General features: G+C 35.7%; 1 protein-coding gene and 1 pseudogene across 8 annotated transcripts in view; one reads left to right on the top strand and one right to left on the bottom strand.

Moving 5' to 3' along the window:
• The window catches only part of SOX5 (SRY-box transcription factor 5), a 987,332-nt gene that overhangs the window by 254,115 nt on the left and 705,846 nt on the right, over nt 1-27,371 (top strand). For 7 of the 8 annotated variants that reach the window (XM_019654616.1, XM_019654621.1, XM_019654620.1 and 4 more), the window contains one exon: nt 2,648-2,744. In XM_019654616.1, coding sequence (XP_019510161.1) covers nt 2,662-2,744 — 83 coding nt within the window. In that variant the 5' untranslated portion in view covers nt 2,648-2,661. Of the gene's footprint in view, nt 1-2,647; nt 2,745-27,371 lie in introns of those variants that run through there. The other variant, XM_019654624.1, reaches the window with a different exon arrangement.
• LOC109389253 (hepatitis A virus cellular receptor 1-like) lies at nt 19,774-21,181 on the bottom strand (annotated as a pseudogene).

The raw sequence follows: 27,371 nt of genomic DNA on the forward strand, positions 1-27,371 counted from the left end.
CTGTAATACATCATCTATATATCACATTGTGTATTCACCACCCAGAGTCAGTTCTCCTTCCATCACCATATATTTGATCCCGTTGACTCTGTTTCTTAACACAAGTACAAGGCACCAGGTTTAAAGTTTCAACAATGGTGGGTTTGCAGCCACCGGTCTTTTTCTTGTGCTGCATTTCGGTATGTATGACTGTGCATTCTGCAGCATGTCACCAGAGTGACTGAGTAGCCCTTTAATGGCAGAAATGGGCCTGTTGTTCCTTTTTAAAGTAGAGGGTGTAAATAGGATTCACACACTAGGGTACATTAGTCCATAAAATGAATATATTTTCTGTATCATTTATAAGGTATCGATTTTAGGTCCATTAGATTCACAGCCCATAGTGGGAGGAAAAACAATGATTTAATGGGTAGGTTGGCATTCCGAAAGGAAGAGCAACAGTGAGTAACCCCTTCTTCCTCAACCCCCTGCCCCAATATGTAATATTGTCAAGTAGCTGAGAAGAGGACTCTTGGGAAAGGGGACAGTTTATCATCTGTCTTCCTTGCACTTTACAAGGGATCACAAAACAAACTTCAACCTGATTAAAGTCTATCACAGACTGTGATAGAACAGATTACTTTGGGTTGATAAGAGTTGCCAAGATTATTTTGCCTAAGGTAGTTTTAAAATTGATGTATACATTTTGCTTTTATTAAACCAAGAGTGTATTTATTTAGAGGGTCTTAGTAATTTAAGATATTGTTTAGGGAGATTACAGGATATGAAGGGATCAAGCTTAGATTTTTTAATTTTTAAGAAAAAGATCTTTTCAACTCTAAGACAGGAAAGTTGATCATGGTGTCATGTCAGCTATACCCTTTCTGAGGCAAGTTTTAAGTGATATTAGTGAGAATGACCAATACCTTAATTTAGTGTTTCCTGTTCCATAAATACATAGAAAATTATTGTTTTATATTAGCCTCTTTTCTGATAAGAGGATGACTGAAATATCATTTTACTTTTCTGTAATTAAATTCAGGTTCAGAGTACTCATAATAATTCTAGACAATTTTACCCAACTGATGTTACTACCACCTAAAAAGAATTTTCTCTCAGCCTGCTTTGACAGTTACATCTCTATTCTTATATCTGAAAAAAATAATTATAATATAGGTAGGAAAATTTTAAATTTTTCTAATATATTTTTAATCTTCTGACATACTATTATGTTACAGTTGAAGAAAAATATGCCAACTTAAAGCTAACTATCTCAAAAGTTGATATGACATAAAGATTATGGTATCAAACAAACATTTTAGAATGTCATACTTTAATGCAAGGTTTTTTGTTTTTTTTTTTTTAGTTCTGTGACAAAAACATAAAAATACAGGCTCCCTCTTGTGGGTAAAATTGCCACCTGTGTATTTCTGTATTGCCCACATAATAGGATATGGCACAGTTTCTCTGTTTCATTTTTAAGCAAATTCTGTGGTAGTCAGGTGTGACATTTCACTTAACTGAAAAGAAGTTGAGTTTAGGGTACATTTTTAAGCAAAAATTTTAATGAAAATGAACAATTTTTTTAAAAAAGTGCCAGACTATGTATAGACAATCTGTATTTTACTTCAGCAGCATAATTTCTGATGTTCAAAAATGTTAATAACTTTTTTCATTTTGGAATATTCTCCAGGGGAGTAGTTAGTGAGCTAATGAAATAATAGTCTTCTTTTTATCAACATGGTCACTTTTGGATTTCTGTGCTTATTAACAAAAGTTCTGATATTGGGGATGAAATTCCTTCGTACCAATCATGCTCCAGATAGATACAATATGGTAATAAAACGCCTCAAATACCATAAACCTTGTGATCAAAGCTGAATAATCGGTGGTATAACAAGAACAAACACTGAACCATTACTCTGTTCTCCATGAATTGAATTGATAGTGGAGAGACTGACCCGGAACCAATGCTGTGGCTGCCACCACATACACTTCCCTGTTTTCAGAAGTCTGATTCTTGGGAATTTCAACCGATTGCCAGAGGCCATTTCTGTCCAGCCTGGGGAAACTGGTAACAAAGCCAGAGTTTTATTCACTCATGAAAATGGCAAGAGCAGTATTTCTGACGTTTGGCCAGGCAGTGCAATCACAGAGATATACGAGTGTACAGAGCAAGGGGTGTGAATGTAGGGGTAGCTGAGTGTCTCCCACTAAACATTATGTGCTGCTCATCGCTACCATACATTTGAATGGAATCCAGCCAGGTACCTAGGAGGACACCTGAGGAGCTCTCAGAAATCATTCCAAGCAATAAGAATTTTTCTCAATGTCTCCTGTCCTAAAGCATCTATCTGCAGGATGTTTACACGAAAATGAGACAAAGTTAACAGCTTCAGAGGGGATTAACATATATGTGTATATGCATATAACATAACTTATATGCATATAAGTTTTTAGATTAACTCTGGTGGCGCTTTAATGTCAAATTAATGCCTCTTTTCCCATAAACAATGAGTTTATTGTGTTTATATATTCATATAGATTTACTTACATGTAAATTTGTTTTGGAAACGTTAGATATCACCTGTTTCCAAAAGTCATATGTTGATATATTTACTAAAAAGGAAATATGCACTGTTAATGGTCTAATTTTATTTTTTTCTAGCATTCCTTTTGCTGATGACACGATTCCTGTTTGAATCTGTGTACAAGAATCTGGAATCCGAACAGAGAATTTTGACACTGCACTGGGCAGAAAAAAGGTATGTTGAGAAAAGAAACATAATACACACTTTTGAAAAATTATTACAGTTGCAACTTCACAAAATGGCAGTTTATTTGCCTTCTGTGATTTTTAATTTATAAGTAGAATATATGACAGGCATATAAAATTATAGTACATAGTCTTATCTATTCAGATGACAATGGATATGTAATTATAATTTTGAAACTCATTATGAAGGTAAAAATCTTTAAACTGGGAGATGATAGCAACATTTCTTTTAATTGTTCTTAATGAGATATACTTTTCCTGAAGTTGCAAAATCTTTTTATCTCCATTGAAAACTACTTTCTAAAATAGTTGCTGCATTTTTGTTGTTGCTACAAAAGAAATATTTTGGGTCACAATGGGTAGGTCGCCCATTTTACAAAAATGTCAATAAGCTATTAAACATTCCTGGGTATGTTTTTATAAACAGATTCCAAAATGTAATTTTTCTGAGGCCAAATAAATACATTCCAATTTGCTTGACAGAAAAATTTAGTGGGCATCTGTCTGAGTATGCATTTATGAAATGCTTGTTGGTTTGTTTTTTTAAAAAAGTTATACTCTTGGAGACAGGAACTGAAAGTTCGAGTATAGACCTAGAGTTGAAAATCCCTTTATAATGCTGTGGCTGACTGACTATCATGTGGTGGCAGCAGAGAAATTTGGAGTAAGGGATCCCATTGTTCAGAAGAGGTTTATCCCTAGCAAGATGGAAAAGGCATTCTCTTTCAATTTGTAAAAAGAAGAATGAAAGTTTCCTTCTTGCAATGTGAGCTAAAACTTATTCACTAATTCACGCTTAAAGTTTTATGACTAATGACTTTAGAACTTCAAGATGCATATTTATTTGTGGAAACCCTTAGAATCAATGGTGGCTTCTACCTTCTTTAAAAGCTCAATTGTTAGAACTCTAAATAACATTTTAAAAATATTTATAAGAAAGACCTAATATATTCCCACACGAACGAAACATAATATGCAGGAAAGCATAGTGAGTAATGGATTTTATGCTAACAGGCGTAGAGTAAGTCACACATGAATATTGCAAATACGCAACTTCTGTAGTTTGACAAGTAAAAATATCAGTATAAGTAAAAGTAAAAGGAAATTAAAAACTGGGGCTACTTCTAATATATATGGCAAACATCACATGTAAAGAACTGTTATAAGAAAAACACATCTTAATTTAAAAGTTAAGATATAAGAACAAATAAAGAGAAATGTAATTCTAACACAAAAAGCTAATAAAAGTGCAAAGTTACTATCTATCTAGTAAGAAGTTACTGTTACTTACTATCTAACTGGTAAAAAGGTGTATGGAATGACAATATTGTAACAAGAATGTGGGGAGATGGGTGCTCTCAGCCATCCTGGAAAAAGGTTATATTTGCTCAACTTTCCAGGAAGTGATTTGGCCAAGCCTCTTAAGAGCCTTCAGTGTTTCCAAAGCATTCTATGCAACGTATCTACTCTGTTTGGAAAACATTTGATTGCAAGTAATCCAAAATAGTTTTAAAATGAGAACTTTATATTTCTTTTATGTGAAGTCCACATGGGCAGTTAGGAGCTGGTTGGATGGTTCCACAGTCATCAGGGACCCAGGTCCTTCATCTTTTGCTGTGTTACTCTGAACATGTGACTTTTGCCTGATATTTTGGACGATCCAATATTGGCGTAACAGTAGGGATGGCCATGTTCCAGCAAGAGAAAGGACCTAACTAACAGAATCTGGCTATTTCACTTCCAAAATTCTAACTTAATGAAATAATTCAAGAAGGAGTCAAAATGTGTTATGTAAATATGTTAATTTTCATATAGTATTTATAGCGGGAAGAATTTGAGATTGACTAAACTTTCCAATAATAGTGTAGTGGTTAAATTTGAGTATGTTCATAATATGGTAAGCTATTGTACAGCCAATAAAATACTTTTAAAGACGCATGAAATTATGTATGACTCAAAGTTAAATCATACAAGTCAGAATCCACACTAAAGATAGTGTGTCTTCAAATTTGTGCGTGTGCACACATACCCACATGCACACACACGTATACATTCACATATACATGTATATTACAAACAAGTGCAAATTAACAGAAAAAAGCAGAAAATTATTATTAGCTCTGGATTGTGCAGTCATAAGCAATTTAAATTGTCTTCATAGTTTACAGTTTTCTTTTACAATAAGTATGATTTTATTATAATTTGACATATGTACAAAAACATGAGATTACAAAAGATTTACATAAACTACTTAGTACCCCTGTTTGTTAAAATACTATGTATGTGTCTGTTCAAGGAGAGATGAAACAGCTTAGCACCCATCCTTTTTGGCTGTTTTTCCTGGATTCTGGTTGGAATGAGCCTTTTCCTTGTCAGTAAAGGTACACAGCCACTTAGAAATCTCGATCATATTGCAGCCTCGCTGCCTGCCTATTTTGGGTCAGGGCTGATTGAGACAATGTGCTGCAGGTCTGTGGCCTTGGGCAGCATGTGAAAGTTGCTGGTAGTCGTGCCTATTTCAAAGGAAAGAGCAAAACGTTCAAGCCTTCTCTTTTTTGGGTATAAGTAAAAGAGGTTGAGTACTGCAGTTCTAGATTAAAAATTTCTTTAAGTATGTTTAAAGTATTATGTTACCTTAGATAGAATATTAAAGGAGTGAGAATTTAATTCAAATCTAAGTGAAAAATCATAAATCGATAGCAATCTGTGAGAAATTCTTTGCAGAAATTGGAATGAGAGCATTTCCACTCCCTGAACCTGAATTGACTTCACTCTTTGGAACTTGTAAGAGAAGCATAATGTTCAGGAGCGTAGTCGTTGGAGACACACTGGCTTCAGCTCCTGACTGTGCCACTTATGCCTTATGCCTATCTCGTGTTGGATACATGCCTTAACCACTGATTCCTCCACTGTGAAACCTAAGTAATAATGGTATATGCAGATACTTACTATGTGGACACTAGCGTAATTATACCGATATTAAGCAAAATGGACTTTAAAGCCCCAACCATTACTGAAAATAGTCACTTTATAAATGTCTGAACTTTAAATTCAGTAGGAAGATAGGATAATTTTAAATCGAAATGCCCCTAATAATATAAACTTAAAAAAGTATTGAGGAAACATTGACATAACATCAAGGAAAACTAATCATATCCACAGTAGCACTGGATATTATCTCACTTCTGTCAGCAATTTGATGGAATAAAATAGACAGGAAAAAAAATCAGTAAGGATGTAGAGTTGAAAGACAAGATAAGATACTTGACCTGATAGATGTATATAGAATCTTGCATACAGTTGCAAAGTTTACATTATTTTGAAGAACACATGGAACAGTTATGAAAATTTGTATGCTGAGTCATAAATTAGTTCTTCTACCATTTTTTAAAATTTATTGGGGTGACAATGGTTAGTAAAATTACATAGGTTGAAATTAAGCTGCAAATGAATAACAAAAATATAGCTAGAGAAAAGTTTCAAAATGAAAAAGAAATCACAATAGAAATTATAAATATTTTAGACTAAACAAAAGTGAACATTGTACCGAAACAGCTGTATAATGCTTCTAAGATGTACTTACTGGGAAATTTATAAATGCATTAGAATGTACATTTGTACATTCTTAAATAAATGTATTAGAAAAAAAGAAAGTGTAAAATTAATAGGCCAAGAATTAATCTAAAAATGAACGACAAAATAAACTCAACGTAGTAGAAGGAAGAAATTAAAGTAAGAGCAAAATTAACGAAGTGGGAAACAATCATATGAAGACAAAGGAAGTGAAACGTTGATTGTTTCAAATGATGAATCAAGTTTCAAAACTTCTGATGAGAATGGGCAATAGAGCAAGTGACAAGGGGCAAATAACCATTATCAGAAATGACAAAAGAGATATCACAACAGCCAATGTAGTAAATCAAGGTAAGGAAATAAAAGTTATTAGGAATGAAAAATAAACAACCAGTTATTATTATTGGCAGATGATATGAGTTAATAAAAGCATTTAGCATGCATATAATGTAATATACTGAAATCAACTGTATTTCTATATATCAGTATCAATTTTTATCTAATATACAGTAATAAGAGATATACAATACCTTTATGAGGACATTTGAGAAACTTTACTGGGAAATATTTTCAAGGTTGAAATAAAGGATGAACTATACCATGTTTATGGAGTGAAAGATCCAATATTGTAAAGATATCCCTTACTCCCAAATTGATTTGTAAGTACAACGACACTCAAAATGCCAATGGTGGCTTTGTGTTTGTTTCTTTGTTGTTTGTTCGGATAGGGGGTGTGTGTGTGTGTGTGTGTGTGTGTGTGTGTGTGTGTGTGTGTGATGTGACAAGTTGATTCTAAAATGCAAAAGGCAAAGAATAGTCAAGACACTCTTGAAAAAAGAAGGAATAGGTAGGAGTACTTGCCCTACCGTTATTATAAAGCTCTATTAATTCAGAACACGTGGCATTACTGCAGAGGGAGACAAGTAGTCAAGTGAGACTGATCAGAGAATTTAGAAACAGACTCTTGGATATGTGGCCATTTTATTGATAATAAGGGTGGCATTTCAAAGCAGTAGAGAAATAACAGACTTTTTACTATATGGTCCTGGGAAATTTGATTAATAATTGGGAAAAAAATGAAATTGGGTCCCAGCCTCACTCCAAACACAAAAATCAATTTCAGTTGGAAGAGACTTAAGTGTAAGAGGCAAAACAATAGAGAAACTCCCGTAAGAGATTTTCCTAGATTCTTCTATAAGAGAACCTAAGAAAATAACATTGTGACCTGGGAGTAGGGAAGAATTCTTTAGACAAAAAAGTGCACATCCTACATTATTTTTTAATAGACTTCATTTTTTTTAGAGCAGTTTTAGGTTCACAGCAGTGTTAGCAAAACGCACAGAGATTTCCAGTAAACTACTTATCCCCTTCACACACACGTTCTCCTCCATTATCACACCCCTACCAGAGTGGTGCATTTGTTATAATCCATAATTGACACACCTTTATCACTCAAGAGTTCATCATTTATATAAGGGGTACATTTTTTTGTTGTTGTTTATAAGAAAGCGCTATATAACAAGAGTGAAAAGACAGGACATCAAGTGGTAGAAAAAATTTTGCAAAACATCATTGACAAGAGTAGTATCGGGATAGATGTTTTAAAAACTGCAAGTCATTGTAAATATTCACATAATCCAATAGAAAAAGAGGCAAAAGAAGAAATCCAAATGTCCAGACATATTTTAAAAAGTGCTTAATCTCAGTAGTAGTCCAGGAAATACAAATGAACTCATAATGAGATCCCGTCATACATGCTTCCGAAGGGGGAGAACAAAAATGGCTAGCAGGTCAAGGCATTGACAAGGGTGCAGACCCACCAGCAGCATCGTGGAGTGTTTGTGGGGATATAAATTGCCACAACCACTTTTGCATTTTGTACCTAGGAAAGTTGAAATGTGTAGCCCCTGCACAAGCTTAGCAATCCTAGATATCCATCCTGAAGACATACGTGCATATGCGTGTCAGGACACGTGCACAGGAGTGATTGCAGGAGAAATAATTGTATTTGCCAAAAGTTAGAAACAATTCATTTGCCATCGACAGGATGGAAAATTGTAAAATAGTCATTTGATGAAATCCGAAGTGATAGAAATGGACGCATTTTGGTGACCTAATTAGTATTACGTGGAAAAAAGCAAAGACAAGAATACGTACAGGGTGATTCCAGGCTGAGCTGAGGGAGCCTGATTTGGGTCAGAGCACATCTGACCCACAGGAGAGTGTCAGTAACGTCCTGGGTGGTGGATATGTGGGTGTGTGCTTTCTCACCATTTGTTAAACTGTACATATTGTACACATATATGTCATAATAAATAAGTTAAAATAATACAGCACATAGTTATGACAAGCTTTATTTATTTCTTTAGTGTTGTGTTGTGTTTTATGCAGGAGAAAAACGGTTGCAAATAGTATAAATTAAATTGATACATCTTTCAAAATTAGGTAAAATAATGTAAGATGCTTGTAAAGAATTTCCCACATCGGAAACGAAGAATAATAGGATATTAAAATAAGCATTCGTTTTTTTCCAGGAATTCTTTTTCTAAGAAATCTAATACAAGATATCAAGCATTGCCAAAATGTTTTGAGAACTATAAAACTATGACTATTTTGTTTATGTATATATTGAAGTGTATCACCAGTACGCACAAAAAGGCTTAGCTGAATATCAGATTTTATACTGCATTGAACACAAATAACACACCAAAAATAAGTACTTCACATAGGTGTTGTAAATCCAAGATTTTGCAGAGGTAAATTGAGGATATGGTTTATTTATACCATTGGTAGCAGTTATTTTTATTTTGCTTATCTCCTTCTGTGTTAACATTCTTTTAAAATGTCACTGCATTTATAGTTATTTGCTCTAATCATTTAGCCAGTTAATAATTTGTGATCCTAAGTGGTGGTTCTTTATACACACCTTTTGGCCACCTTTCCTTTTTACTTGCAAATAAGCAAGCTCTTTGCTTCAAATGTTTATCAAATTCATTCACTTTTTTCCCCTCAGTCCCCCTAATCTAGAAAGTAAAACTCTTTATTGCTTGAAAAAGAAAAATAAACCCAATATATTACCAATTGTCATGTGAGTTCTTTATAATTAAAGATTACTCTGCAATATACAATTTTTAAGGCATTTATCCCGACAGGGTTCACTGGCCTTTGAGAATGAGCCACTTTGTTGACAAATCTATCATCTAAATTGTGCAACATTAATGAGAACTCTGAGCAGCACAGTCTTACATTTTAATGTGGGTGGCAGTTTAAGGGGAAAAAAACCCCAAAAAACACAACCACCAAAACAACATACTGACTGTGATTGAAGCTGATTTTAAAAAGGTCTGCCACCTGTGGATAAAAATGTGCATTGCTCCAAACACATAATAACAAGGCTTGAAAGGCCATGGCAAAATCCAATGACCCTCTGAAATAAAAACTCTGGTTATTATTAAACACACACACACACACACACACACACACAAACAAAACAAAACAAAACAAAACAAAGCAAAACAGAAAAAAGACTGATTTGTACAGTTATACAGATACAGGGCTTGTGATGCTGCACACCTGAGTAACTGATTATGCTCTGTAACTTAATCCACAGTGTGTAAGTATCATATGGTACAATTCATCCCTGAAAATATGGTCTCTGGTTTGAATCCCTTGTTTGTTCATTAATAACTCATTATGCGATCATATATTTCCTGAACAGCATAAAATTCCATATCTCTTTTTCTTTTTTTTTTTTTTTTTAGCTGAGCCATCCTGCCACCTGTTGGCAGCTCAACGGCTGCTCAGCTCGGGCTGACTCGAACCGCTGTTGCTCAGAGCTCAAACTCTTGAGCGAGCTCTTAACCAGCTGAGCCACTCAGCCGGCCCAATATCTCTTTTTCTTAACCCTTTATAAATCACTGTAGATCATCTTTTATTGCTACACTTCAATCTCTTAATAAGACTCCTTTTTCATATACTTTCAGCTTAGTTTTTTTCAAGGTAATGAAACATTAAAGGTAAAAACACCATGAAAAGGATGCTTAAGGAACGTTTAAATCTAATTGTGTTATGCTCTTACAATTTTTTCTTAACTCAAAATTATTTGTTTGAATGCCTGACTATACTTGATAGTCTTCATGCTCTACCTCCAAATATTTAATATTCATCTGAATAGTTTAGCATAAAGTTATAAGCTTGTGTTTCTGGGTATTTCAAGTGTATATACATATGCACCGGGGGAATTTTATTAGCACAATTTGAATTGCAGAGCTTATTTCAAAATGTAACATAAGTAACATAATGCAGTTAAGTAGAGATGGTCCTTTGTACTGGTCTTGGAATAAGATACTGTTACTTGAGTAGCCAATGCTAATCCATTTGAAGTAGCCCTAAAAGAAACCTGGCAGAAAAGAATGGTCTATGTAGAATTCCTTTGGCTGTCAGCTTCTTGACTGACAAGGAATGATGGAGTGAGAATCATTGAAAAGTTATAAGAAAATGAGAGTTCAATTACTTTATAAAAATCAGATGATCATACATAAGTCTTAATAATTTAATAACAACTGCTTGAACATTGTTTTCTTATTCAGCAATTATTTGTATTGAACAGGATTTTTTTCTTCCAAATATAATAATACATGAACTGTTGACCAAAAGTCTTTAAAATAATTCATGAGAGCAAGCAATTGCTTAATTTTGCGTTGTTCTTTAGAATACTAAGCAACAAAGAAGCAGTTCTAACAATAATAATTTAATTTGAGAAAAAAATTTGAACTCAAACTGTCTCCATAAAACTTTTTGCATAATTAGGTTATACATAGCCTCAATGGAAGAAGTCTTGCCCACAGTCACATTCTGTAAGTGAAAATACATTTTGCATAAATTAGTAAAGTTGGACTGCTAAGATTCATTGTACAATGTAATAAATATTTGCTAATTTTAAACATGTTTATGAACTGTGATATTTTTTATTTTCTTAGATGGTGCATGTATCTATGCATCTTTCAGAGAATTTTTGAAACAACTTATATTTTATAATGAACAATTTGTGTTGTATAATATAATATGGCATGACATAACATAACATAATGCAGCATAGTATAAATATGATGTTTTACCTGGAATTAGGAAACTTCATTACTGCTTAACAAGGGAAACCCTTTTGATACAAGTGTCATTTTAGGCATTTCAAATCTGTGTGAAATATTGGGTCTCCGGAAAAGTCATGATGTATTTTGTCTATGTTTCTCAAAGGTCATTTATTTATATAAAGAACAAAGATCAATCAATGATAAAGTGCCTGTTTTGTTCAATAACCTTTTGCCATTTTTAGTGAGCTTCATAATTCCTCGTTCATAGAAGGAACTGTCTTTATTTGCGAAAAACTGAACAAGCCTCATCTGAATTGAATGTTATGCTACACAAGGAGTTTTGAAGAAAGCGAAACAAGTGGAAGTCTGACGACGCAAGGTCAGACCAGTATGGTGGGTGTGGCAACACATCCCATCCAAGCTCCAATAATTTTTGACGGATGATCAAACTTGTGTGTGGTCTCATGTTGTCGCGATGGAACACAACTCCTTTACAATTAACAAGCGCTGGATGTTTCTGGATGATGGATTCGTTCAAACTGTCCAAATGCTGACAGTAGACATTCAAATAGATTTTTGGTTCCTTGGTAGGAGCTCGAAAAACACGACACCTTTAAAGTGCCACCACACTGAGAGCATAACCTTCCTCTGATGAATGTCTGCTTTCGATGTCGTTTGAGGTGAATCATCACGTTGGGACCAAGACCGTTTGTGCACCACATTGTTTTAAACAATCCACTTGTCATCACCAGTTATTAGTCACTTCAAAAAGGATCGTTTTCCTCACATTTAATGAGCATATTGCAGATGTTTATAAGTGCCGTCAAATGAACTTGAGTTCATGCGGAACCCAAATATTGAGTTTGCTTATGGTATCCCAGCTTTTTCAGGTGGTCGTGAATGCTTTAATGGTGGATGTTCAATGTTCCTGCAATCTCTCATGGTGTGTAACGTGGGTTTGACTTGATCAATGCCTTTATTGTGTTGTCATCAACCTCGGTGGGCCTCCCTGACCAAGGAGTGTCATTGAGATCAAAATCACCAGCATGGAATTTCGTGAATCGTCATTGGTACTGATGTCCTTGTAGAGCATTGTCACCGTAAACTTCATGCAACTTTTCACAAGCTTGACGCACATTCTTCCCTTTATGGAAGTAAAACAGTAAAATATGGCAAAAATGCACAGTTTGGTCTTCCATCTTCAACTTGTAAAATCTCCAAAACTCAACCGAATCGCTCAATATTTTTTTAGAATGAAGCTAGAACTGTCAGCTGTCAAATGACATAGCAATAACATAGATGCGAATGGCTCTAGTACTTCCAAAAATGAACTAGTGCCATCTGTTGCAAACATGCGTCATGACTTTTCTGAAGACCCAATAAATGATTTTAGGACAATTTTTTAAGTGTTTAGTAAAGAAGTAAAGTTTCTACACCATTGTCAATATAAATTCTAGAAGGATTAAATATTTAAATTTCTAATAAAAGAATCCATGAGTATTAACAGAGAGTGTTTGTGAATATTTGTATAAGTTAAGGAGAGGGTTGGAAATTATTTTTAAGCATTATACCAAAGGCAGACATCATAAAAGAAAAACTATACTAAGTTTGATCAAGTAATTGTAAAAGTTTTTTTGTCTTAAATGATGACAGACAAATGAGGAACTGAAAAATACATTTGAAATATATTAGGTATAATGCCATAAATTGCCAGTTTTGTGAAAACTGCTATTTCATGTGTTCAAGAAAGGTAATTAAAATATAATTTGAACTGCTTACAGAAATAATTGGAATATTCAATTAATAGGAGGAAATAAAATGGGGAATAAACATATAAAAGATTTTATTTTTATGAGAATTCAAGGAATGCAAATTAGTCATGAGATTCTAGTTCACTTAGCAAGTTGGCTAAGATTAAAAATGTTACCAATAACCAATGCTGAAGAGATTGCAGTGAGATGAAGCCTCTTGTTTCCTGCGGCTAATAGTGTCAATTGTATTACCTCACCAGGGTACAATTTATTTCACACAATGCCTATTAAAATCTGTTAATGTTTATCTTGTGTTTTTAAGGAGTTACCTAGCATTATGTATATGTGTTTGTAGTATCAAAAAATTTGAAAACAAACTATATATTAAAAAATGGGCTCAGTTAAAATATTTTTTTTACATATTATGGAATATTAATTTCATTTAAGATGATGTTGTAATGACAGGGGAAACCAGAACCCTGGGTTATTGTAAACATTTGAGAATTATTTGTTGAATAGGATGCACATGTGCACACACACAGGTGTGTATCATGCATAGAACAAAAATACCAGAAACATATGTAAAGTGCTAAAAGGCTATACCTAGACTGCAGGATTAATGCTGATTTAATTTTTTTTTGCATTTTTTATTGTATGTATTTACTACCTTTCTTTAATAAACATGCAATACTTTCATTTTAAGAAAAAATACACACTAATTTTTAAACTTTAAACATCAGTGTAGTAATCCATACATCAAGGAGCCTCTCCCTCATGTTTTATTCTAGGAGTTTTTTGGTTTTAGGTCTTATGCTTAAGGCTTTCATCCACTTTGAGTTAATTTTTGTGAGTGGTATACAGTAGAGGTCCAATTTAATTCTCCTGTGTGTGGTTATTCAGTTTTCTCAGCACCATTCATTGAAGGGACTGTCCTTTGTGCATTGAGTATCCTTGGCTGCCTTGTCAAGTATTAATTAACCTGATATTTAAGAGTTTATTTCTGAACTCTCAGTTTCATTCCATGGGTTAATGTGTCCATTTTTATGCCAATACTGTAGTGTTTTGTTTATTATGGCTTTGTAGTATAGTTTGATATCAGGAAGTGTGATGTCTCCTGCTTGGTTCTTTTTTCTCAGGGTTTCTTTGGCTATTTGGAGGGTCTTTTGAGTTTCTGTATGAATTTTAGAGTTGTTCTTTTCTATTTCTGTCAGGAATGCCGATGTAATTTTGGTAGGGAATGCATTAGTAATCCATACATAATTTTTCTAATGATAACATTTTCTGTACACATAGATTGTATATAAACATATCTAAATTCTTGGTTCTAATTTTTTAATTAGAAAAAATCAAGAGGAACATAATATTTGAGGGAATTATCAACATAATAAACTAAAGTCTGCATGGCTAGGATAATATGCTGTGATACTGCCAACAAGTTTATCCAGGGTGTAGTCAGAATATCCCAGTGATAGTTGGAGTCACACTGCTTCAAAGTTGATCAGTGTCACGTCATTGGGTAGTTCTTCATGTCATGCCAACTTTGCCTTCACTTGAATTCAACTTAGTCCCACTGTCACTGAGAACAATGCCCCAGAAATAAGAATTTTAGTATACGTTGAAATAAATTCTGGATCCTGTACAATGTGCAATAGATAATCTTTCCTTATTAAGATATTCAGCTTTTGGAAACCATCATTAAATTCTTCTACTACTCTTCTACCGTTTCTTTAATCAGTTTTTCAATGATGCGGTTATCTCATAGTTGTCAGCATAATTAATGTCCGTGAATTCACAAATATCTACAGTTGGATTTTTTAAATGTTCTACTACATTTCCCCTTTTTTCTCACTTTCATAACCAAGTACCTCAATAAAAAATAATTATTCCAATAAAATGATCCTGAGGATGAAGTAATTTATTAAATTAAGTGAAATTTATTTGATAGCTAGATTGTTCAAATGAGCTTATATTTTTAGATTAAAAAAACTCTTTTACAAAATGAATTTTATGTTCTTCCTTTGTCTGTCAGAACTCAGATGGATACTTAAATAAGTGAATTTTGGTGCATGATCATTTATTCTGTTTTTAAATATCTGTACTGATATTAAAAAGCATAGACAGATATTTTAATTTTAGGAATGGGAATAATTTTTCAATTTTTCAACAGTAAATAATGTTTTGTTTTGTTTTGTTTAGCTGAGCCATCCTGCCACCTGCTGGCAGCTCAGTGGCAGCTCAGCTCGGGCTGGGAATCGAACTGGCAACCCTGTTGCTCAGGGCTCACACTCTTGAACGAGCTCTTAACCAACTGAGCCACTTGGCCAGCCCCTAAATAATATATTTTTTAAAAGAAAATTTATACATTAAGACTGGTGATTTTAGAAAGGAGTAACACTTACAGAGACTTAATAGAACTCAAGATGTTGATAGGCCCTTAAATAGCAAATATCAAAGTATCAATCTAAAGGCATTGAAATACAGAAGAACAGAGTAAAGTGGACAGAAAAGGAAGGTCAAAGCTAATTTTAACCTTTGTTATTTACTAACAAACCATTGTATTTGTTATATTTATTTACCCCCTCATCTCTCTCTCTTTTGTTTTAAGAGTATTGTTATTCAAAAGCAAGAAATACTCATGTTAGAATACCCAAATTACATTATAAATTAGACCTCAAGACTATCTGTGAGGCAGAAGTAATCCAACTATTATATCTGGTATAAAAAGTTTTTGAATAACATCATTTGCCCAGAAGCTGTTTTCCAACCTAATAACTCTTAGAATTATGATCTAAAATTTCAAGAGGATTAAGGCTGCATAACTAGTATTATGTGACTAGAGGTGGGATCTTATTTAAAATTTCTTTAAGGAAGCTCTGGTTCGAAACAGTAGCCCTGAGAAAGTAGAAATGCTACCATGTAAATATTTCTCAGCAAGCTTGTCTTACTTCAATATATACTAAGTACTTCATGGCAATCTTCAAGATGTTCATTAACTGGGGTTTTAATCGATTTCCTTGATTTTAACAATCTGCTCCACTGCTCTGTGAGCAAAATTACTCAAAATGGTTAGAAACAAGGTTCAACGCTTTCTTTATTGGTTCATCACCTTTTTGGTAAGTTCTTTATGAGACATTTTAGAGGCAATGTGTGATGCGTACTTCAACTGTTGATGGCAACTGCATTTTGGATGTGCCCACCACCTGTCTGCTCCAGTATTTTGTCAGAATTTGCCTAGAGTTGGGTAGAAAAGAACGAAGTAGGAGGCATCTCTGTGTAGCAGAGTTATACCAAAACTTGCCAAGCATGATGCTGGCTGTTGCAGAAGAAACAATAAGTAAGATGGGATCCTTGGCCTCAAAATGTTAGAAAACCATGATACATAAGTGGGAGTGAGGGTGGCAAAAGTACATCCACTCCTCTGGTGAAAGGCAGAATACAAAGGTTAACAGCTGACTCCTGAGTCCTTCACATTGCTAAGCATGCCAGTTTTCTCCAGATGGGGTTAGCTTGCCACTAATCGTATGCATTTTATTTTATGTTTGGCTGTGTAGAATACAGGAACTCCACTTGTTTCAGAGACGACAATCTCAAATTTGTTGACTTACAATGTGTAGGAGAAACCCAACAATGACAGACAATCTTAACAGAACATGGCTTGGGGAATGTGCAATTCTTTTGAGACACTCTGAAATCTACATCTGAACTAAGTGAGAGATGCTTAGAGGTGTGTCCTTGAATGCCTTCTAATGACCCCAAGTAAGTGGCTTTTGTGACCTATGCTTTAGTATGGTGTCATTGGCCCTGATTGAGGACTGCTGTAAGACAGAGCCCAGTAAAACTCATTATGCCTACCCAAAATGTGTTGCAGAAACATATCATTGCAATCTTTAGTATGCAATCGGTGAGACTATAATACTTGGGAGACATTTCTGACGACTCTTAGTAGTTATGCTGCCCCTGAGTAGTTAGTCTATTTTTATCTAATGATGCCTTTGTGTTGTATAACTGACCATTGCCCCTTTTGTCATTCACTACTAAAAAACTTAGTGCCAAATTTAGAGTCTCCATAGTCAAAGGTATAGCATTTGTGGATACGGGATCTGACAATTAAGTTCACGAACTCATCCTAGAACAAGTGCTACATACCTCATTGCTGAATATCACTATGGTGACCTGTGAAGTACTCTCCTTTGGAAGCTATGCACTGGCACCAGCTCGTAGTCCACCCTTGAAAGCAATTTTGGAACACTTTTTCTGGAATGGCCATCAGAGCATCGTATTACCCTTGATGTCCTAAATGTCATCAACAAGTTTTCCTTTCAATATTTCCTTATCTTTGGGTAAAGAAAGAAGTCACTGGGGCCAGATCAGGTGAGTAGGGAGGGTGTTCCAATATAGTTATTTGCTTACTGGCTAAAAACTCCTTCACAGACAGTGCTGTGTGAGGTGGTGTACTGTCATGATGCAAGAGCCGTGAGTTATTGGTGAAAAGTTCAGGTCATCTAACTGTTTCATGCAGCTTTTGCAGCACTTCTGAATAGTAAACTTGGTTGACTGTTTGTCCTGTTGGTACAAATTCATAATGAATAATCTCTCTGATGTCAAAAAAGATTAGCAACATCATCACAACAAGTTCGCGAACTTAATTGTCAGACCTTCATGTATTTACCATAACTATACTTCCTTTGTTTTTATTTCCACTGTCTCATGTACTTTTTTTTTTTAGCTGAGCCGTCCTGCCACCTGTTGGCAGCTCAGGGGCAGCTCAGCTCAGCCTGGGCATCAAACTGGTGACCCTGTTGCTCAGAGCTCACACTCTTGAGAAAGCTCTTAACCAACTGAGCTATTCAGCCAGCCCTTGTCTCATGTACTTTTAATCGATGTCCTCTGTTATATTTCATGTATCAGAGAAGAAAGATGTTTCATCTTTCATGGTAGTGGATGGAGGAGGGGAAGTCTGGGGTACAAGTGGAAACTGAGAAAGGCATAGCTAAGACAATGGTATTGGAGTTAGGCCTTGATTGGTGGAAATGAGGAGAGAATTGCGACAGCATGAGCAAAGGTGCAAAGACTGAAAAACTGGGCACTTCAATTTGGCTCAGAAATATTAAGGTGATAGTGACTGGTTAGTCTGTAAATTTCATGTTGTTAAATTAAACCTGAAGAGCTTATGCATGATTTTATCTAATTTCATAGTTAGATGGCATTGATATTTTATTTTTCTAGAGGGAAAGTGTCGATATTTAGCATGCTTTGTCCACTGCCACAAAGATTTCTCTGGTTTGTAGTGTGGTATGGTTTTGGGGGGTGGGTATTGGAATTCAAGAGACCCCAAAGAAATGTAATATAAGTTTCCCAGTAGAAACTGTATAAATGCATTTAATAAGAGTGGGTGTTGATAATCATGGTGAATCCAAATAATGCAAATTGAATTAAATGATACTTCATTATAGAGTTTTTTACAGCTTTTATAGTCCAAAAGTGTTCAGGTAGAGTCCATCACCTAACTTTTCTACTATACATTTTAGTCACAATGATTATAAAGGGTGAATAGTAAAAGTAGGAAAAGAGAGTTTAAAAAATGTGTTTTTTGCCTTAGATACACAACAGTTATTTTTTTCTCTAAAATTTAGCATTTCCTATTTTTTCACATTCTACGTTTTAAATCTCAGAAACAAGGATATAATTAACATATATTGAACACTCATAAGTACTTTATAAGCACTTTACATTTTTTAAACTCACTCAGGGCTCAGAATAATCCCGAGGTAAATTCAATTATTTAGATTTTATATTTGGGGAAACTGAGTCATGGGAAAACTAAAAAGCTTTCCTCAAGCTTACACTGGAGAATTAAAGGACTCTACCTGGATTTGAATCCAGACAATCTTGTTCTAGAGCTTACACTCTTAATAGTACACTATTTCACCAAGTTGAGGGAAATGATTACCTAAGTTTTATTTTCTCAGAAGACTAAAAACATGCATTCCTTATTAACTTGCTAGGTTTGCTGTTAATCAATTAGAAATCCAGCATTTTAGAATGAGAAGGGAGCTAAGAGGCATGCGATCCAACTTCCCATTCATTGTACAAAACCTCTTCACAACATTATGATAGGTAATTTCCCCTCCTCATCATAACTTCTTTAGTAAAAATAATAAAAAAATTACTCCTTCCCAAGGAAGTCCATTCCACTTTGGCGCAGCTCTGTTAAAAAAGTATACCACCCTACATCATCTCTCTCCTTTACCATCAAATTGTATACCAACTAGACATGAATTAAAATATATTGATTAGCAATAAGTATATTGAAATATTAATAACTGCTAACACTTATTGAGTGCACATAATGCGTTGGCACTTTTCTAAATGCTTTGCATGGATTAACTTTTTTTTAGTATAAAAAATTGGGGCTATATTACCAATAAGGTTTACTATACACAGATGAGCTAGAGATACTACCCAACATCACTTCCATGTTGGAATGCTATGGGATATTGACAGAAAAATCACCGTGGAGCTTAAGAGGACTGTGCCATAGTGACCTGGTCATCATCTTCTGCAGTCAACGGCCCTTAGAGGGCCTTTAGAGAGCCCCTGGGCCTTAATGCATACCATAAAGATTGTTCTCAAAGTAGATTTTGTCATCTGCTTGGTGGTGCACCGCAGCTGCATTTTTTTTGCAAAGTTCCAGTCTGAAGGTCATTAGATGACAATTTCCTTATTTTTACCAGCTTTCTTCTTGTGCATAAATATTTTTTAGTAATGATGACAGCCAAAATAGTAGGCAATATCATGGCAGTAGTGGAGATTCCAATGTAGGTGCCTCCGTGGTGATCATCCATGGATTTTTTTAGAGGCACATGTGAGTTTCATTGTATTGCCAAATGTCACCTGAAGGCTGTACCACAGTGCCATTCCCATTTGTTGGGCAAGATTTCAATGGTAAGCTGATCGTATTTGTTTCCTGTGCTGTGATAGGCTGAGATTCTGTTGTCTGCATTGGAGAAGATGAAGTCGTTTTTTGTTGTTGTTTTTTTTTTAAGATTTTTATTGGGGAATTCGAATAGTGCTGGGGAATTGGGGGAAGAGGAATAGACAAGTTGCTGTCGTTTTGTTCTATAGTCTAGTTGTGGAGGACGTTGATTCACTGGCCCAAGTTGGCATCATCATTGTGCTCTTCCTGGGCGAGGCAGATCAGTCGCCGGCTTCTGGATGGCCGTTCACGCTGGCTGCTGCCCATGGCAACCCACTGCAGCAGTGGTTGCAGCCTACACCATCACTGGTGACTCACAGCAGCCCAGCTCCAAGTTGAGCTGTTGTTCAGCATCTTAGCTGTAGAGTGCAGTGTCATTGGCCCTCATATGTGGGATCCGAACCGGGGCCTTCTGTCGTCCCAAGCCAGCTCTTAACCAATGTGCCACTTGGCCGGCCCATGATGAAGTAGTTTTTATCTGGAGGTTCTGTGTGGATGGTGGCATTGTAGGAGCAGAGGTGAAGACCCGAGGTGATGTTGGAGCATTGGTGACCTTAGGTGGAGTTGTCTTGTGGTTCTGTGTGGATGGTGGCATTGTAAGAGCAGAAGTAAAGACCCAAGGTGATGTTGGAGCACTGGTGGCTTTAGGTGGAGCTGGCTTAATGTTTAATAATATGTTTATTTTCAAATCATTATACCACCCTGCATGCTCAGCACAGCAACAATACATGCCACTATCAGATTGGGCTGCATTTTTTATGTTTAAAGACACAGTCCCTTTTGAAACGATTCCATTTAGCTTATAATGTTTGTTCCCCTGAAAGGTGACATGGTATCCATTAGTCCCGATGAGTTGATTTGAGCATTTATACCATGAACATGCTCCTCGGCCCCAGCACTTGGTTGTGACTTTGCTAGTTGAGTAGGTACAGGGTAGGGTGACAGACTGACCCACCATTCCACTCACTCGTACCTGAGGAGCTACAGCATCTATCTAAAGTAGTATGAGGCTTGTGAAGGCTATCCAAAGGTACATGATTGTATCAGCTTGTCTCCAAGTGGCTTCTTCTTTGTATCCTGGGTTATAGGAATGCTGTTCAGCTAGTCTTCAGGTGGTTTTCAGTGATGGATGTTTTACAATTAAGTTGTAATTCTGATGTGTTGGATTAAATCTTTAACTCTCAGTCACAATTCTATGATATGACTATTGAGATAGAGGAAGGTCAAGTTATTTGTCTAAGGTCACAGTTAGCAGTGAAAAACCAGATTCCTGTCCCCACAGAACTCAGTACCAAACTCTAGCTATCTCCTAATTCACCTTTCATCCATTATGTTCTTTCCCCTCAATCAACCCTAGAGAATCAACTGAAAAACCTCTTGGTCGTGCCTTTTGAGATTTTGCCTCCTTTTTGCTAAGATAGCTTGTATTCTGTTACTTTCCATCCACTCCCCCTCACACCACCCTCACCATACCTGCTCCCCTAAGTTCAAGTTACGTTTTGTGTCAGGTCTTTTTAACTTATCTTTCCTGTAAGTATTTATTATTTCTACTTTTCTATCTTTGCATTTATAATTCTATTTGGGTTTTTTTGTTCGCTTTTTTTTCTTACCACTTTTTAACCTACATTTCATCTTGCAAAATTAAATTCAATACCAAATTTCTTCAAGATGATTTCTCTGTAAAGAACAAACAAAATAAAGTCTGCTAATAATTTATTTTATGGAATTGTAGAATCTAAAACATGCAAGATGACACTAGACAGTGTTTAGGCCAGCCTAACCAGATGACTATTGCAGAAATTCCCTTATATTATTCTTTATAGGTCTTACCCAGCTTGAGTGTTTTTAGTGATAGGTATTCATAACTTATCAGAGCAGCTTGGTTCATTGTTGGATACCTCTGCTACTTAGAAAGAAAGTTTTTCCTTTTAATAAGCCATATTTTCTCTGCCTGTAACGGCTTGTCATTGATCTTAGCTCTTTCATTTAATCTATTTCATTGATTGTATTCCATTTAGCACTTGTAGTGTGTTAATTGTATGGCTCTCAAAATTCTGTCCCTTCCATAAGTCTAAAAAACCCGTTTTAGTTAGGAATCATAATTTATTCTTCTCTATTTCCCTCAGTGTCTTACATACTTCTTAGCACAGACTAGGTATGCAGTGAATTATTTAATAGTTCAATATATGTGTACATGTGTGTATAAATCAAAATGGATTTTTCTAATATTAACCATGGGGCTGAAAAGATATTTTCCTTCTCACTTTCTAAGTTCTTCCATCATGGCTAAAAATCAAATTAACAGGACAAAAATCAAAGTTTCAATATGTGCACGTGGGGAAGTCATATAAGCATTAAAACTCCAAACACAGTGAGGCAACATTGGGTTTATAAGCCATTTTTGGACAAAGGAGAAAGGATTGGCAGGGTTGGCAGGGTATTAGATTTCAGAAGTGAGAATGGGCAGGCAATTTACAGGTAGTTGAGAGAGAGGAGAACATACATGATGGGAAAATTCTTACTGGGCAACTCAGAGACAATGGGCCACAGTGGGTATCTAACTAACAGGCTTGGAGTCTTCCTGACTAATGCTAGGGCGAAGATTCTTAAGGTGATTAAGCCCAGGCTCCCTTCCTAAGGCAAGTTTTTCTGTCTGAATCTCTTGGGCAGAAAAGGAAGAGGGTCAAAGATTTCTTTCTGAGTCCTGTTTCTTAATGAAGAGCTTGAAATCAATATTCCAAAAGGTAGCTTCAGGGTGGCAAAATTTTAGTTCCCTCATAACCTAGCAGTTACATGTAAGAATAATAGTGTTCAAAGGTAACACGTAATCCTCAACATTTGTGAAACTCATTTTCTCTTTCTACACACACACACACACACACACACACACACACACACACACACAGTTCCACTTTGAGTGTACCAAATGCCAATTTCCTAAGATGTTCAGCACATTTTGTGTCATACTTTTGTGACAAGTATTTCAGATATACTAATCTATTTTGCTCTTCAGGAAACGCTGCCAGAAACCTAACTCTGTGACCTATTACGGAATGGAAACGTAAATTAGGATAGCATCTTTGTCCCTGGAGATATGGGCTAGAAGAGTGGTGAAGAGTGGAAATTTTGGGCTCACCAGTCCTTGGCTGCCGTTGACTAGCTGTGCTATCCTGGAAAACTTCTTCAACTACTCGTTGCTCAGTTTTCCCATTTCTAAAATTGAGATTAATAGCACCTATTTCATAGAGATTTGAGCATTAAATGAGTTGATGTATATAAAGTACACAGAGACTGTATCTAGACCTCAGTAAATACTATTATTGCTGAAAAGCACTCACCCAGTATCTGAAAAAAAAATGTTGTAGCTAGATAAAATAGGAAATAGCTCTAATAGTCCGTTGTGACCAAATTTCTTTAGTTTATTTCCCAAAAGTCCATAGGCCTTAATTTTTTTCAAGGGAAAGTCTTACAGTTTTTCTTCTTCAGTGAAACAGCTAGTTCAAGAAGCTTTACTATATTACTGAGTTAGCTATTTTGATATTATTAACAGTCTTATTACAAAATGGCTAAATAGTCCTCATTCTTGGCTTATTTCTAATTGCTGAAGAAGTTACAGCTACAAATAAATATAACAGTATCAAAGGAGTTTAGTTTTATATGTCAATAATGATAAAATACTAATATGACATATAGCACTTTACAGTTTTATGGTGCTTTTTATGAATTGTTATTTAAAATTTTAGCATAGTAACTCTCATTTAGAGTCACTACTCAAATATAAACCATATTGCCCATTTTCCTTTTGTCAGCTACAAGTGGCTAAATTCAGGGAATTTTTAGAGGCTGTGGGCCAAATGCCAACTATGGCTTAAGTTTTAGTGTAGGGGTTTTAAAATAAAATTTAAAAATGTGTTCAGTTGTACAATGAAAAGTATTGTCCACTGATTCCTTATGTGGGATTCTGGTAAAAGGACTAAGTAAAAACTAAAATTTGGAATCTAAATTATGACTGAAAGAAATCAATAGTCACCTGGAAAAATTATGCATAATTCATATATATATATATATATATATATATATATAATACACACATATGTGTATACTAGTATATGTAAATGTATATACGAATAATAAATGTGGGAAAGTATTATTTCTGGGAACTGTGGTTTCTCCAAAACACAAAACATACAGTCACAGGAGAAAATGATGAAAAATTCTGTGTTGCTAATTTGGAAATTTTGTTTTTTCTAAGGACTTTCTTTTCTGACTTTTTAATTAACTTAAATAGCCCTGCTCTGCAGACAAGAAACGTTTAAAATACGGTTCCATGTGTCAGGTAGCTGACCATGACTTTAAGGACCCACGAAGCAAAGCAGGCCACACAAACCTGTGAAAGCACTTTCCCTTCTATTCACACTTCCAAAGGGTTAACTGAGAAGGACTCCTATTGTATTCCTGATGGTTTTCTCAGCGGAAAGCCCAGTGGGCTCTTTCAAGGGACTCTAAACAATGAGCTCAGTGAGGCTGTTCTGTCTAATTACTCAAAGACAGGGATGCTAAAGAGGAATTAATGACAGTTGACAAGTGCAATTAATAATTATAGCAAAGCCGGGAGTCATGCAGCAGGCAGATGACAATAATGGGGTAACTGTACATGGCAGCTTTCATCGGTTTGTGCTCTGTGTGTGTGTGTGTGTGTGTGTGTGTGTGTGTGTGTGTGTGTGTGTGTGTGTTTAAAGTGAGAGGCTTTGTGCAGGATAGGCCACACTTCATCCTGACAGGGCAGAAACTAGAATTCAGCAACTCTAATGGATAGTCAGTCCGAGCCTCTTCTCTCTCTCTCTCTCTCTCTCTCTCTCTCTCTCTCTCTCTCNAATGTTACTTGCATGAAAAATGCATGCTGCATGAAGTTCTGAATGACCTACTCAAGCTTGGAATGTATTCAGGGAAGTGTCAGGACAGTGAATGGACTGGCAGCTGTAACATTCTGAGGGAAAGCTTGAAGGAAATAAGGACATTTTCTTAGAGAATCGTAGGAAGAGGTAAACAGTTTTGGACATTGCATGCTTGTTCTGTCTCAGGAAGCTAGATTCTGCTCCTCTGACTGGTATTCAAAGGGGTAGACGGACCCACTGAGTGGGAGCATCAGCAGATGGATATAGACAAGTGCTTACTGACCATAGTGCTTTCTGGAGATGGTGGGATTGCCAGGCTCTGGAGACCTAGAGACTTCACAGATTTTATTGTGAATTTAAAGGGATGTAAACAGACTAGTGGATGGGTTGGTTAACTACCAGAAAATTTTCTTCATTTCTGACTTCGCCTCCTGCTCTCACTGTTTCTTCCTCTGACTTAGCCAAACTTGTCTCATTGCTGTTCTTTGAGCCACCCAAGCTCTTCCTCCATCTCAGGGTCTTTGCAATTGCTCTTGCTTCTTCCCAAAACACTTTTCCTCCAAATACCTGTACAATTTATTCCCCCCCCCCCCAGGTTTTAGCTCCTATTACCACCTCTCACTCAACTCCCCCCCCCCTTTTTTCTTTTTCTCTCTCTCTCTCTCTCCTCCTTGCTTTGAGCAATTCCAATTTGGTGAAAGAAACACAGTGTAAGTTAAAACAAAACTTAGCAGGAAAGAGCTACAGTTAGCTTTCACTATCAGCTGGTGACAAAGCTACTTAAAATTCCTGTTGGGCGATGGAAAAAGGGGCCAGGGAAAAGGCTGTCGCAGAAGTGGGATTTCCATATCAAAGGGCAGTCCTTTGGCTCTGGATGGTAATTAAAGTACCCTGATTTCATCTGCGTGGTCAAGTCATGAAAGGGAAAAAAAAATTAGAGAGAATTTTTCAGCCCCTTCAAACTACAGCAAGGAAAGCTGTAAATTAAATGAAAGTGGACCTAAAAGGTGTGTAACACGCCCGTCGTGACATCTAATAGACGCTGTGATATTTCTCAAGCATTTATTCAGTTTACATCTTCATTTTGTCCTGATTATGAAGGATATAATGTCTGCTTGCATTTATTGGGCCTACATCTCCAGCTTCATGAGTTTTCAGAGATATCAGTTTTCATTACGCTGACTTGGCAGCCTGGTCACTGGGGACGGGTTTGTAGACTTTGAGCAAAACCAACCTGTTTTAAAAATCACTTTTTCAGGTAACCAAAGGCATACACGGACTTGTTCAATATTGGATGTACCCGTATGTTGGTATGACTTAACAAGGACTTGTATTTCAAAATGCTGAGATTTGACTTTTATTTGCTAAAAAGTGTGCCTTTTCCCTCATTGATTGCTGGACCTGTTTTGCTGTCTCTCCTCCAACATTCCCATTTCCAAGGTCATTGCTTTATGAAATAATTATTTCAAATCGAAGTATGGGGCTTATAAGCAGTTTCAAATTCGTTAAAGAAGAATGCCACTTATGTTCCGGGAAAGAAGAACTTAAAAATCTTATTCTGTTTTTTTGGATGAGATGTTAAACTTGGACCTACCTCTCTATTCATTAAAGATCACAGCGTAGAGTTGGGTTTTTTTTTTTTGTTTTTTTTTTTTCGAAAGAGCCCAGAAGCCTGGCCTAACTCCAATGTAGATAATTACATTCCACCTACCTAATTCCCTCGCTGCTTTAATTGGAAACAATTCCACTTTACTCTCCATCCCCCTTATACCTTGTCCCTAAACTGTTTTGTAGCATCTTAGGCATCTCTCAGAAACTACCACGTAACTTCCACCCTCAAAGTACTGTTTTGGATTTGGGGAACGATAAATTACACAGCAAAGAATTAGTACTTAAAAGTTTATTCAATACAAAACACAAACTACATACTGCTGAATTTCAACTCACCTTTTTCAGATTTGTTGGACCCAGTAGCTGCTTTTCTAATAAGAATTAGACCATGCTTTTTAAAAGAGGTGTTATTGCTTCAAAAGGGGCAGAATTGGTTTTTAGGAGGCAAAAAAGGCTTATCATTTTTATGCAAAACCCACAGATACATATGCAGTATATACAGTATATCTAGTATATTAAAATTTCATGGGGATAGAGTAGGGAAGATTTTACTAAAAAGGTTCACTTGGGAAGATGCTACTGAAAAAATATTGAGTGAGTCTGATTTAGTCTTATAGCCATCCTTATTTATTGATGATACAAGGGAGAGAGAATGGCAGAGGCCAGAGGACACCCCCACCATTCTCTGTGCCCTGCTTTCTTTTCTTGTTTCTCTTCATT

The sequence above is a fragment of the Hipposideros armiger genome, unplaced genomic scaffold (assembly GCF_001890085.2).
Source record: "Hipposideros armiger isolate ML-2016 unplaced genomic scaffold, ASM189008v1 scaffold_227, whole genome shotgun sequence".
Lineage (NCBI taxonomy): Eukaryota > Metazoa > Chordata > Mammalia > Chiroptera > Hipposideridae > Hipposideros > Hipposideros armiger.